This window comes from Tursiops truncatus, chromosome 6 (genome assembly GCF_011762595.2).
Source record: "Tursiops truncatus isolate mTurTru1 chromosome 6, mTurTru1.mat.Y, whole genome shotgun sequence".
NCBI classification, from domain to species: domain Eukaryota; kingdom Metazoa; phylum Chordata; class Mammalia; order Artiodactyla; family Delphinidae; genus Tursiops; species Tursiops truncatus.
Window position 1 is genome coordinate 107,284,039 of NC_047039.1, and position 15,337 is coordinate 107,299,375.

At 39.7% G+C, this 15,337-nt stretch overlaps 1 protein-coding gene across 1 annotated transcript in view; it reads left to right on the top strand.

Annotated features, from left to right (window-relative positions):
- Window positions 1-15,337, top strand: part of GARNL3 (GTPase activating Rap/RanGAP domain like 3) — a 153,684-nt gene that overhangs the window by 77,298 nt on the left and 61,049 nt on the right. Inside the window, exons 5-6 of the mRNA XM_019949205.3 lie at window positions 3,626-3,725; window positions 5,588-5,706. Of these exons, the coding sequence (XP_019804764.2) occupies window positions 3,626-3,725; window positions 5,588-5,706 (219 nt within the window). The remainder of the gene's footprint in view (window positions 1-3,625; window positions 3,726-5,587; window positions 5,707-15,337) is intronic.

A 15,337-nucleotide genomic window follows, 5' to 3' on the forward strand; every position in this document is an offset into this window, starting at 1 on the left:
CTTGTATGTATAATTAGTATATGGCGGAGCAGAGGGGACGATCTTTCAGCTTTTTATAGATCTCTTCCTTAGCATGGGGAGGATTCTCTTACACACGGTTGGGGGACATGTAAATGAGTTTGGGGAAGGCAATTAGCAATCATTAAAAATGTGTATACCATTTGGCCAGCAGTTCTACTGCTGGGATGTGTATTGTAGCGTTATTTTAAAATAAAAAAATAAAAACACTTGGAAACAACATCAGTTTCCATCAGTAGAGGAATGATTTTGAAAATTATGATTTAGACACTGGAATGCTTAGTAGCTGTTAGAAAGAATGAGGTACAGGTAAATGTAATACCATAGAAAAACGTTTACCATACAGTGCTAGACATAAAAGCAAGTTCCAGAATGATTCGCATGATATCATCCCATTTCCTTAAAAACAACAAAAAAGATAAACTTGCTTGTCAATATTCAAGAAAATTTCCAAAAGGTTACCTAAGAATTTAATAGTAATTGCTTCTGGAGTGGAAATGGGAGGTCAGGAAAGAAGTTAGAGGACCTTAACTTTCTACCCTTTTATGTTTACATATTTTACACATCTATACTCAACTGAAGTGTTTAATTTTTTTAAAAAACTATGTAGTTGTTAAAAGGAACAAGGTAGATCTGTAAGTACTAATAGAAATATTTCTAAGATTTCTTTTTTTAGTGAAAAAATAAGTTTCAGTGTAATACCTATAAAACTATCCCATTTATGAAAACAGATTATGTGTGTATATATACATATATACATATACATGTATATATATGTATACACATATATACATATATATGTATACATATGTATATATACATATATACATATGTATACATATATACATAAATATATGTATATGTATGTGAATGTGTATACATATGTATAGACACATTTTTGTAAATGCATAAAAAGACCTGGGACTATCCAAACCAATCTGGTAACATGGTTATTATATGGCAAGGAAGTAGATTAGGACATGGGGGTTGGGGGGGAAAAAGCATTTTAATTTTTGTATGATTTAACTTTTTTCAACCAGCTTATATTTATATTTGCAATTCAAAATTTTTTAGTTTTTTTTTTGAATCCATCTTCTTTATTGTCAGTGTTCTTTCAGCAATTTAACCTAGAAAGTGAAGGAAAGTCAGTTTAAAAGCATTCATTCATTAATTAAACTCACTCTGGAAGAGACTCTGAAAAATCACAAGCATTATATAAAACTATGGATCTCGTTTGTAGTCTGAGTGCTTGTGTTGTGTGGACTCCCTGCTTAAAGTCAAATATTGGAGAACATTCAGATAAAATGGGGGTGTTATACATGGATTTTGATTAAATTCTCTTCACAATATCCTGGCCATATACAGTCTTCATCCTTCACATCCCACAAGTATAAATGTGGTTAAACAAAACAAAACAAGGAAAGCGACAAGGAGCTTTTGTGGGCTTTGGAATTTGATGCAGAAATGATTCAGGATTTCTCAGTCTCAAGACTCATTCAACCCTGTGGGCATGTTCAGGCACATCTGCAGCATAGAAGAATTTGAGTTCATTACTGCATAATACCTTTGAGCAAATGATTATCTAAAAGGGATAAAATTAGTATGGGTGTTTGCAATGTTAAACTTTGATTGTCTGGAAAATGTGCTCATCAGAATATTTCCTCCTAACATTCTTGTTGATGTCAAGTAAATACTGTGTTCCTGTGTAACTGTCACCTTAAAATGCTATAGGAAGTTTCTGTATCTTTGAAATCCTCTATAAAGTAGGCCATACTTAAAATAGTTAGGATTTATGGTGGTTATGTAAGAAGATACTTATTCTTGGGAAATACACATTGAAGTATTTAGGAATAAAGGGCTATTATTTATGCAATGTAGTCTTAAATGATTCGGGAAAAAGTGTGTGTGTGTGTGTGTGTGTGTGTGTGTGTGTGTGTGTGTGTAGAGGGATAGAGAGTAGTGAACAAGTGAATAATGGGATAAAAATAAAATGTTAGCAGTAGGTGAATCTGGTAAAGGGCATACAGATGCTTTTTGCACTCCTCTTATTCTTGCAACTTTTATGTAAGTTTAAAATCACTGCCAAATAAAAATTTAGATAAATGGGTGTGGGTGCATAGGGATATATATATATATATATGTATATCGCTGATTTTTTTTAAGTCAAGAAAATTCAATAAAGCCACAATAATACTAAGAATTTTAACCTACTTTTTACCCCTTGATAGATTAAAAAGGCATAACATTAAATAAAAGACTCAGAAGATGATGTAAGGTTAAGATTTTAAAAAAGAAAGAAAACACTCTGACATTGGAACTGATTTGTTTTAGCTCCACTGCTTATATTTCTGCAACCTTAGGCAACATACTTAAATTATCTAAGCATCAATTTCCTCATCTGAAAGTAAGGGGATAAAATCCACTCTGTCTCATGAGTTGGTGGAGATACCACAGAGATAATTCATGTAGAGTGTGCGGCCTAATACTTGGCACTTAGAGCTCTTTCCGTGAACATCATTATTTCCAGAGCAATGAGAAAGACAGAAAGCATCTTAATTCACTTTATAAAGTAATATAACCCTGAAAGCATGACAGAAATATATACTGAAAAGAAACCTACAGATTCATCTCACCAACAAATATGATACATACGTCATTTTTTTAAAGCCAGCAATACAGTATATCCACAGAATACCTATAAGGGTGTCTTCCAGAAATCTAAGAACCATTCAGTGTAAGAAGAGCCAATGGTATAATTTATTACATGACTATGATTTTCACCATTTAAGCTATTCGCTAAATAGTTGCCAAAAAAAAAAAGCTTTCAGTAAAATTCAATATTCATTTCTGAGAAAACTGCTTTATAAACTTGGAATTGAAGGGAACTTCTTCAACATGATACAGAAACTGACCACAGGCATCCAGTAAATCACTAGCGCCATGTCAGAATGAGAAAAGAATGTTCCAGCAGTCTGTCTTACACACAGGGCACAATGTAGATGTCAATGGAGTTTCCAACTGTATATTCAGTAAAATTCCATTTTGGTAAGAAAAGTACATGTGTACATGTAGGGGGAAAATTTGAGGAAACCATATCAAATCATTAATAATGATTATATCTTTGGATAGAGGATTCGGATTATTCGTTATGTTTATCCATGTTTTCCACATTAATTGAGTTACAGTAAATTTTTAAAATTCTACAAAGAATATGAATTCAAATAAGATGCTGCCGAGATGTGTTCCAGGTGAAATGTGCCTGTTACAGGGTAACAAACAGAAGGGCGTGCCTCTGCGGGCACCAACTCCCAAATGTTGTGGAAACTTCAGCCCAGAACGGAGAAAAACTTTAAACTCAAGTTACACTCAAGTTAGAAATCGCTTAACTTACTGGTTCACCTGGTGCTTCTTCCTACACCCCAAGGACCTTCAGCATGTTTCTATGATGTGGATTTAGACAGGTGTCTTTTCTAATGAGAACATGTGGTTACAGCCCTGTTTGTACACTTTTAACAGTGACTTTTCTGGTTCTTTGGCATCCGGTTCATTGCTACCTTGTTTACTTTCTAAATAAGCCTCTTAATGGCATAACTTTGTTCCATTACAGAATGCAACTGCTCTGCCAGGCACTTGGCGAAGGACAGACGTGCACTTAGAGAACCCAGAATACCACACCAGATGGTATTTCAAGTATTTTTTAGGACAAGGTAATTATGTCATTACAGTGGTTGGGAAGAAAGGATATTCAGAATGAAAATTAGTGTTGGTATAATTTCTGGTACCCTATATGTGTGAAACTTATCAGTTTAGGGACACTGAGGTCAGGGCATTTCATTTCAAGGTCAGTTGTAAACTTTGTAGATTTGTAAGCTTTGAAGATTCAGCCCTAGTAGGTTTTCCTCCGTTTTAAATTTGTTGTTTATATTTTATTTTATATTTTTATCTTAAAATTTTTTATTTAGTTAGTTTTTGCTAGTTGTTTTTGTCCCTGGGGAGTGAAAGAGGATTAGATAGTATGAATGAGTGATTTGCAAGATGAGAAGAATTTGCAGGGCACAAAACAATTTTAGACTTAACAAGGCATGTACCCGGTCTATAGTGGGCCTTGAACACTTAGTTCAAGGCAGTGAGGGGGAGAAACGATTCCCTGAGCTCCAGGGCCAATGCAGAACAGAGAGGCATTACGCTGTAGGCTCTGGTGACCAGGATTTGTTTATCACCTACCATGTGCCAGGCAATGTGCTCTTGCAAAGGCAGCTGTGATCCCTGCCCTTGTGGAGACTATAGACTGTTTGAATCCTGGTTCTGCCATTATCAACATAGGACCTTAACACTAGTTCCTCCCACTTCTCTGAGTCTTAATTCCTTATCTGTAAAGTGGGGGTATTACTAGTACATACCTAGGAGGTTTGAACAGAAGTGTCAGTGAGGCACATTAAGCCTGGCGCCTGGCACATACCAAGAGCTCTGTCATGAATAGTGATGTACATTTGAAGTGAAGGGCTCGTGTGAACATATATGGAAAGGTGGGAAACAGGAGCGTGGTTAGCGACAGAAGGCAATGGGAATGGAAATATAATCACTATGGCAGGATTAGAAATGGGTTAGATAAATTGCTTATCAGGCTAATGCATTTATTTATTTGTAGAAGATGTGATACTTGAGCTATAAAATGAGAGTGAGCAGACCCAAATGATGTCTTTTTAAATATCGGATACTGTATTATTCCAAGAAGTTCACTTATTTGGCAAGACATATCTCTTTATAAAGAAAGAAATTGGGGGGCTTCCCTGGTGGCGCAGTGGTTGAGAGTCCGCCTGCTGATGCAGGGAACACGGGTTCGTGCCCTGGTCCGGGAAGATCCCACATGCCGCGGAGCGGCTGGGCCCATGAGCCATGGCCGCTGAGCCTGCGCGTCCAGAGCCTGTGCTCCGCAACGGGAGAGGCCACAACAGTGAGAGGCCCGCATACCACAAAAAAAAAAAAAAAAAAAAAAAAAATTGGGGGAAAGTTGCTATCTTCCCAAATGCTTGAAAGCATAGTGCCTGGAGTACTTATGACTTCAGAGAAAAGTGGTGCCGTCAGTTTGGATGCCTTCAGCTGCCTCAACGGGCTTAAACAATAAGGGAGACAACAAGAGACCCAGAGGTAGGGCAAGCTCTGGGTTGGTGGAGTCAGAGGCTTGGTGATGTCATCCATGCTGGCCTTCCTCAGGGTCACAAGATGGTTGCAGCAATTCCAGGCATCACTTCTAGACACCACCGTGTCCAGGGGAAAAGAAGGCCATCTTCAGGAGTGAGGAGGCCCTTCCAGAAACCCCTTGACACACTTTTCCTCCTGTCTCATTTGCCAGAATTGGGTCACATGTTCATTCCTGAGCCCATCCCTGGCAAGGGGAACAGGAGAGCATGATTAGGATAGAGTCACCAGATTCTGTCCTGAGCTGGGCTGGAGATTACTGCTCCCTGATCCTGTGGGAAGGGCTGGCTGCCACCTGCCGTGCACACTGCTCCCAGTGCCTGGAGGAGCCGGCTGCATCTTCACTGTTCTGAACCTGCCTCTTTTCCAGTCCATCAGAACTACATTGGAAATGATGCGGAGAAGAGCCCCTTCTTCCTGTCGGTGACCCTCTCTGACCAAAACAATCAGCGTGTCCCTCAATACCGTGCAATCCTTTGGAGGAAAACAGTGAGTATCAGACCCGCACCTGGAGTTTCAGCACCACTCCAGAGTTTAATCAGTGTCATTGTCAGCCTTTTTCTACAAGGGTTTTTGAGTTTGGCTACTGAGGATTATCCTATTCACAGGGGAGACCTTCACACTCTGAGTTTAAGAGCAATTTTTCCTATATAAGCCACTAAGTAGACATGTTCATTCCCCTCAATCTCTGCCCTCTCGGAATACACGACTATGTTATTATCACTGTTACTGATACTGAAAGTGATGAGCTGGCACACCTTCAACCAAAAGAAACAAGATTTAGTGGAGGAATATAATACTGTTACATGGGCACGGCCCCTGGGGCTCCTGTTTCCATGAGTCAGTTGGTCAACTGCTGAATCAGCTGTGCTTCTAGGATTTCTTTGAGGCTTAGCTCCTTTCATCAATTTCATGGTGTGGAAAAGCAACCCTAGATCTAACAAGTACCTCCTGCCCACAGTGGGCTCTGGACACTGAGCTGGGGACAGCGGGTTGAAAGCAAGCCCTTTCAACTCCAGGACGCAGGTCTTTCTTTAGCTCAGGAAAGTTTTTTTATGTTCATTGGTGTTGCTTCTTTTCCTGTTCTGAATTTTTTCTATTAATTCTTATATTCGACCTCTGTCTTTCATCTTTTACCTTTTCTCATTATCTTCTTCTCTTGTTTCTTTTTTGCTTTGCTTCTTAGAGAATTTTTTAGAGACCATATCAACACTAGAAAGAGCAAAGGGTTTGGAGTTAAGCAAACTAGGGTCAAATCACCTCAATAACAAGCTCATTTTGTGTGAATTTGAGAAATTTGCTCATGCCGTCTGAACCTCCATTTTCTTCTTTGTAAAATGGGGAAAGTTCTGGGCTGTGGCTCACAGGGTGATGAGCACTAACAAGACTGCCTGAAGTGAGATCTTGCTTGAAAATTTACCCAGTGTCCCAAATCGTCAAATCTTAAAACTGGTTAGCTGCCTAAAGGGTAAAACATCTTATTCTTGAATTGGTGAGTACAGTGTATAATTTAAAAAGCGATAAAATAAACCACACTTAGAAAATGTTAGTTCTATTATTTAGTGGTCCCACCTGATGGGTACATTTGTTGAAATCCAGTATTTAAATAATTGCATGCTGATTTTATATATATATATATATATATATATATATATATATATATACAGCAGGTTCTTATTAGTCATCAATTTTATACACATCAGTGTATACATGTCAATCCCAATCTCCCAATTCATCACACCACCACCACCACCACCCCCGCCACTTTCCCCACTTGGTGTCCATACATTTGTTCTCTACACCTGTGTCTCAATTTCTGCCCTGCAAACCGGTTCATCTGTACCATTTTTCTAGGTTCCACCTATATGCGTTAATATACGATAATTGTTGTTCTCTTTCTGACTTACTTCACTCTGTATGACAGTCTCTAGATCCATCCACGTCTAAACAAATGACCCAATTTCGTTCCTTTTTATGGCTGAGTAATATTCCATTGTATATATGTACCACATCTTCTTTATCCATTCATCTGTCGATGGGCATTTAGGTTGCTTCCGTGACCTGGCTATTGTAAACAGTGCTGCAATGAACATTGTGGTACATGACTCTTTTTGAATTATGGTTTTCTCAGGGTATATGCCCAGTAGTGAGATTGCTGGATCATATGGTAATTCTATTTCTAGTTTTTTAAGGAACCTCCATACTGTTCTCCATAGTGGCTGTATCAATTTACATTCCCACCAACAATGCAAGAGGGTTCTCTTTTCTCCACACCCTCTCCAGCATTTGTTGTTTGTAGATTTTCTGATGATGCCCATTCTAACTGGTGTGAGGTGATACCTCGCTGTAGTTTTGATTTGCATTTCTCTAATAATTAGTGATGTTGAGCAGCTTTTCATGTGCTTCTTGGCCATCTGTATGTCTTCTTTGGAGAAATGTCTGTTTAGGTCTTCTGCCCATTTTTGGATTGGGTTGTTTATTTTTTTAATATTGAGCTGCATGAGCTGTTTATATATTTTAGAGATTAATCCTTTGTCCGTTGATTCCTTTGCAAATATTTTCTCCCATTCTGAGGGTTGTCTTTACGTCTTGTTTATGGTTTTCTTTGCTGTGCAAAAGCTTTGAAGTTTCATTAGGTCCCATTTTTCATTTTCATTTCATTATTTTTGTTTTTATTTCCATTACTCTGGGAGGTGGATCAAAAAAGATCTTGCTGTGATTTATGTCAAAGAGTGTTCTTCCTATGTTTTCCTCGAAGAGTTTTATAGTGTCCGGTCTTACATTTAGGTCTCTAATCCATTTTGAGTTTATTTTTTTGTATGGTGTTAGGGACTGTTCTAATTTCATTCTTTTACATGTAGCTGTCCAGTTTTCCCAGCACCACTTATTGAAGAGACTGTCTTTTCTCCATGGTATATCCTTGCCTCCTTTGTCGTAGATTAGTTGACCATAGGTGCGTGGATTTATCTCTGGGCTTTCTATCTTGTTCCACTGATCTATGTTTCTCTTTTTGTGCCAGTACCATGTTGTCTTGATTACTGTAGCTTTGTGATATAGTCTGAAGACAGGGAGTCTGATTCCTCCAGCTCCGTTTTTTTCCCTCAAGACTGCTTTGGCTATTCGGGGTCTTTTGTTTCTCCATACAAATTTTAAGATTTTCTGTTCTAGTTCCATAAAAAATGCCATTGGTAATTTGATAGGGATTGCACTGAATCTGTAGATTGCTTTGGGTAGTATAGTCATTTTCACAATATTGATTCTTCCAATCCAAGAACATGGTATATCTCTCCATCTGTTGGTATCATCTTTAATTTCTTTCACCCATGTCTTATAGTTTTCTGCATACAGGTCTTTTGTCTCCCTAGGTAGGTTTATCCCTAGATATTTTATTCTTTTCATTGCAATGGTAACTGGGAGTGTTTCCTTAATTTCTCTTTCAGATTTTTCATCATTAGTGTATAGGAATGCAAGAGATTTCTGTGCATTAATTCTGTATCCTGCAACTTTACCAAATTCATTGATTAGCTCTAGTAGTTTTCTGGTGGCATCTTTAGTATTCTCTATGTATAGAATCATGTCATCTCCAAACAGTGAGTTTTACTTCTTCTATTTCAATTTGTATTGCTTTTATTTCTTTTTCTTCTCTGATTGCCATGGCTAGGACTTCCAAAACTATGTTGAATAATAGTGGTGAGAGTGGACACCTTTGTCTTTTTCCTGATCTTAGAGGAAATGCTTTAAGTTTTTCACCATTGAGAATGATGTTTGCTGTGGGTTTGTCGTATATGGCCTTTATTATGTTGAGGTAGGTTCCCTCTGTGCCCACTTTCTGGAGAGTTTTTATCATAAATTGGTGTTGAATTTTGTCAAAAGCTCTTTCTGCATCTATTTAACTGATCGTATGGTTTTTATTCTTCAATTTGTTAATATGGTGCATCACATTGATTGATTTGCATATATTGAAGAATCCTTGCATCCCTGGGATAAATCCCACTTGATCATGGTGTATGATCCTTTTAATGTGTTGTTGCATTCTGTTTGCTAGTATTTTGTTGAGGATTTTTGCATCTATATTCATCAGTAATATTGGTCTGTAATTTTGTTTTTTTGTAGTATCTTTGTCTGATTTTGGTATCAGGGTGATGGTGGCCTCATAGAATGAGTTTGGTAGTGTTCTTTCCTCCACAATTTTTTGGACGAGTTTGAGAAGGATGGGTGTTAGCTCTTCTCTAAATGTTTGATAGAATTCACCTGTGAAGCCACCTGGTCCTGGACTTTTGTTTGTTGGAAGATTTTTAATCACAGTTTCAATTTCATTACTTGTGATTGGTCTGTTCATATTTTCTTTTTCTTCCTGGTTCAGTCTTGGAAGTTTATACCTTTCTAAGAATTTGTCCATTTCTTCCAGGTTGTCCATTTTATTGGCATAGAGTTGCTTGTAGTAGTCTCTTAGGATGCTTTGTATTTCTGCGATGTCTGTTGTAACTTCCCCTTTTTCATTTCTAATTTTATTGATCTGAGTGAGTCCTCTCCCTCTTTTTCTTGATGAGTCTGGCTAATGGTTTATCAGTTTTGTTTATCTTCTCAAAGAACCAGCTTTTAATTTTATTGATCTTTGCTTTGTTTTCTTTGTTTCTATTTCATTTATTTCTGCTCTGTTTCTTTGATTTCTTTCCTTCTGCTAACTTTGGGTTTTGTTTGTTCTTCTTTCTCTAATTCCTTTAGGTGTAAGGTTAGATTGTTTATTTGAGATTTTTCTTGTTTCTTGAGGTAGGCTTGTATAGCTATAAACTTCCCTCTTAGAACTGCTTTTGCTACATCCCGTAGGTTTTGGATCATCGTGTTTTCATTGTCATTTGTCTCTAGGTATTTTTTGATTTCCTCTTTGATTTCTTCAGTGATCTCTTGGTTACTTAGTAACGTATTGTTTAGCTTCCATGTGTTTGTGTTTTTTACGTTTTTTTCCCCTGTAATTCATTTCTAATCTTATAGCGTTGTGGTCAGAAAAGATGCTTGATATAATTTCAATTTTCTTAAATTTACTGAGGCTTGATTTGTGACCCAAGATGTGATCTGTCCTGGAGAATGTTCCATGTGCACTTGAGAAGAAAGTGTAATCTGCTGTTTTTGGATGGAATGTCCTATAAATATCAATTAAATCTATCTGGTCTGTTGTGTCATTTAAAGCTTCTGTTTCCCTGTTTAATTTCATTTTGGATGATCTGTCCATTGGTGTAAGTGAGGTGTTAAAGTCCCCCACTATTATTGTGTTTCTGTCAATTTCCTCTTTTATAGCTGTTAGCAGTTGCCTTATGTATTGAGGTGCTCCTATGTTGGGTGCATATATATTTATAATTGTTACATCTTCTTCTTGGATTGATCCCTTGATCATTATGTAGTGTCTTCCTTGTCTCTTGTAACATTCTTTATTTTAAAGTCTATTTTATCTGATATGAGTATGGCTACTCCAGCTTTCTTTTGATTTCCATTTGCATGGGATATCTTTTTCCATCCCCTCACTTTCAGTCCTTTCAGTTACATACATGTCCCTAGGTCTGAAGTGGGTCTCTTGTAGACAGTATATATATGGGTCTTGTTTTTGTATCCATTCAGCAAGCCTGTGTCTTTTGGTTGGAGCATTTAATCCATTCACGTTTAAGGTAGTTATTGATATGTATGTTCCTGTGACCATTTTCTTAATTGTTTTGCGTTTGTTTTTGTAGGTCCTTTTCTTCTCTTGTGTTTCCCACTTAGAGAAGTTCCTTTAGCATTTGTTGTAGAGCTGGTTTGGTGGTGCTGAATTCTCTGAGCTTTTGCTTGTCTGTAAAGCTTTTGATTTCTCCATCGAATCTGAATGAGATCCTTGCCGGGTAGAGTAATCTTGGTTGTAGGTTCTTCCCTTTCATCACTTTAAGTATATCATGCCACTCCCCTCTGGCTTGTAGAGTATCTGCTGAGAAATCAGCTGTTAACCTTATGGGAGTTCCCTTGTATGTCATTTGTCGTTTTTCCCTTGCTGCTTTCAATAATTTTTCTTTGTCTTTAATTTTTGTCAGTTTGATTACTTTGTGTCTTGGCATGTTTCTCCTTGGGTTTATCCTGTATGGGATTTGCTGCACTTCCTGGACTTGGGTGGCTATTTCCTTTCCCATGTTAGGGAAGTTTTTGACTATAATCTCTTCAAGTATTTTCTCAGGTCCTTTCTCTCTCTCTTCTCCTTCTGGGACCCCTATAATGTGAATGTTGTTCCGTTTAATGTTGTCCCAGAGGTCTCTTAGGCTGTATTCGTTTCTTTTCATTCCTTTTTCTTTATTCTGTTCCGCAGCAGTGAATTCCACCATTCTGTCTTCCAGGTCACTTATGCGTTCTTCTGCCTCAGTTATTCTGCTACTGATTCTTTCTAGTGTAGTTTTCATTTCAGTTATTGTATTGTTCATCTCTGTTTGTTTGTTCTTTACTTCTGCTAGGTCTTTGTTAAACATTTCTTGCATCTCTCGACCTTTGCCTCCATTCTTTTTCCAAGGTCCTGGATCATCTTCACTATCATTATTCTGAATTCCTTTTCTGGAAGGTTGCCTATCTCCACTTCATTTAGTTGTTTTTCTGGGGTTTTATCTTGTTACTTCATCTGGTACATAGCCCTCTGCCTTTTCATCTTGTCTATCTTTCTGTGAATGTGGTTTTTGTTCCACAGCCTGCAGGATTGTAGTTCTTCTTGCTTCTGCTGTCTGCCCTCTCTGCATGCTGTTTTTTTTTTTGTTTTTTTTTTTGCGGCATGTGGGCCTCTCACTGCTGTGGCCTCTCCTGGCATGCAGGGCTTCCCTGGTGGCGCAGTGGTTGACAGTCCGCCTGCCGATGCAGCGGACATGGGTTCATGCCCCGGTCTGGGAAGATCCCACGTGCCGCGGAGCGGCTGGGCCCGTGAGCCATGGCCGCTGAGCCTGCGCGTCCGGAGCCTGTGCTCCGCAAGGGGAGAGGCCACAGCAGTGAGAGGCTCGCGTACAGTAAAAAAAAAAAAGGAAAAAATTGCTATGTAGCTCTTTTTGGAAAAGAAATTAGCAGAAACTTAAAAGAACAATAATTTAAAAAAATTTTTTTAAATTTTTTTAATTTTAAACATCTTTATTGGAGTATAATTACTTTATAATGGTATGTTAGTTTCTGCTTTATAACAAAGTGAATCAGCTATACATATACATATATCCCCATAAGGAACAGTAATTTTTTATACACACATACATACACACACATTTGCATGCATGCATACCTATATAGCAATAAAGTAGCAACTTCAAAAAGCCCAGAAAGAATTTCCAGGAACCACTACAGAATAAACTGTGGCTAGGAACTTTTTGTGATGATTAAAACTAGTGCTAGTAATAACAATAAAATCTAACATTTATTGAGCACTTACTGTATGCCAGGTAAGTCCTCCAAATGCTTAGGTGTTATTATAGTTTAGGGAACTTAAATGACATGACTGAGGGAGATGGCAGACCAGACAGAACCCAGGACTGCATGCTGAGCTGTCACCACTGTACATAACTAATTCTATATGTAATTCTTTGACTCATGCTTTCACTCTCCCTTTCCTGTGAGCTCCATGAAAGGAGGGGACATAACTGCTTTGTCCTCAGTATCCCCACCAGCAAGCCCAGTGCCTGGGACATAGAAGGAGCTCGATAAATATCTGTTGAATGAATTCATGAAATGCTTAATAATTAATGAATTGAAGTCCAACTTAACCAGTGTGCTCTGCTACCTCTATTTATATAAACTTCTATGTTATGTTTCAGAAATTTTTCTTTCTTTAAGCAGGTTTAAGGTAAAAATCTGATCTAAAATAGTTAGGTCTTACTCGTGAATTATTTCCTGCAGACAAGTTTTGGCCTTACCCCTCTCCGCATGCCACTGCAGTTGGGGTCAGTCTTGCCATCAGCATGGCTGTCCTTGAAGCAAGTTTAAGCGTCAGTTTTAGAAGGTAATGCTGGAGAACGGGTGCCAGTTTTCCCCAAGTGCATGATCATCTCTTCTCCTTAGTCACCTACTGAGAAGGGCTGGTGCCTTCGTCCAAAGCCTCTTACCTTCTGCACCAGGAAGGCTGTTTTCTGGCCCCCTCCATTTTTTTTTACTTATTTTTCTTATGTTTGCCTATTACAGTATTCCAGTCTCTTCTGGCTTAAATATTCTCTTCGGATGACTCTGTCCCTTTTGGACAAATAATCAGCCTTTCCGATTTCAGTTCCCTAGCCCTGTTTCTCCTGAAGTAAATGTTTGGGTATGTGAAGAGAGGGTCTCTGAGGCCTCATGGTGGTGGGAGAGGAGGACCTGGGATCCACATGGGGCCCTCTGGGTTCTTTCTGGTTTCTGCTGTGGAGAAGCAACCACTGAGGTGTAACTGGTCTCCTCCGGCTTTTGGGGGGGTCACTGAAGAGCACCTGTCCCTGAAGTCCGTGTCCCAGCCGTTTGCTCCGTGTAGTGAAGTCACTGCACATGTGAACGCTCTCACCTGATCCCAGGTCTCTGCCGGTTACCGAGCCTCTCGGAAGTGCTGCACTCTCTCAGCCCTGGGTCAGACGGGAGGAGGTGGGAGCGTCGCCTTAGGCTCGGGTCTCTAATCTTGCTGGCCATCCTTGCTGGAAGCTACTGAGTTACTGCCCCTCACTGTGTTCAGACAGGCTCTACCTGGACTTCAGGACTCCTCTGGAAGGCCATGCCTGGGAAGTGAGCCTCTAGTCCAGGTGCCTCCAGGTCTTACCTTGATGTGCTTCCCCACCCCTACCCCTATCAAGGGCTGCCCTCGGAACGGAGGCGTCAAGGGCCCCAGCACCTAACCCCTTAGCTTCCCTGTCTTCCTCTTCCTTCCTTCCACCGAGGCAAGGGTCCGTGTCGCACTTCTGCTACCTCCCTCTGGAAGAGATTTTCTCAGTCCTATCTTCTTCCTTCAGAAAACAGTCACTTCACCTCCTCACCTGGGACAGTTGCCAGGTACTGGGGCAGGAAGAGTGAGGCAAAGGCAAGGGGAAGTTTTACTTATTTTAATTTCCAAAGATATTGTCTGTATTACGTTATAAATTGTGATGAGCACTCTGGAGGAAACAAAGACAGAGAACTAACGATACGGAGGCCTGCCAAAGTGAGATCGTCCAGGGAACGCTTCCTGAGGAGGTGACATTGAAAAAGACCCACAGGATGAAAGGGAACCAGCCACATAGAGAGTAGGGGGAGGGGTGGGGGGACGTTCCAGACAGAAGGAACAGGAAATACAAGAGAAACAGGAGCCTTCTGGGGATGACTCTTGGATGGTGAGAGAAGTCAGGGAGGTGGGATTGAGACCCAGGACCACCGTGGAGGCAGCATGAGGTGGGCAGAAGGAGCATTAATCCCCTTCTTCTGAGAAGTGCCAATGCCCAAATCCAGAGCCTCTTCTCTTGGCCCTAAATTATGTGCAGGGCTGGGTAGGTGTTTGCTGCCCACTGAAGGGCAGTGAGGAGATGAACACATCAAAGCAGAACATCGGCGTCAGGGTCAGTTATTGAGCCCCTGTTGGCCCAAAGCCAGCGCTGGAGGCTGTGGGGAATCCAACAATGCAGGTGACTCAGCGCTCCCTCCCTCCTCCCGTGAGCTCACATTCTCTCATTAAACAGAAACACAGCTAAACGTATAAACCCTGCTAGAAACTGTCTTGCACATCTCTGGCTGTGTTCCTTCTAAACCCAAAGAGAAAAAATGACTCACACTTGTAAAAATTCCATCCAGACAATACAGCAAGTGAAAAAGAAGAGGATCAAAAAAAAAAAAAAAAAAATCCAACTACCCAGTGATAATCACTGCAGTGTCCTTCTCGACATCTGTCCGTAAACACACACACACGCGCGCGCGCGCTAAATGGGGTAATGTGGACGTGCACTTCTGTGTCCTGCTCTGCTCACCTAGTGTTGCTTGATATGCACGTGTACTTGACTCTCCCTGTGCGTTTTTTGGTTCCACTGAAAACAGAGAACTGGAAGGTGTTTTTTCTAGAACAGCAACCCTGGAAAGCCACAAAAAAAAAAATGACGGGGAGGAAGAGCTTTACCCCTTTATAGTGAAAAATACAGATCCACAATCCCAAGAGCCC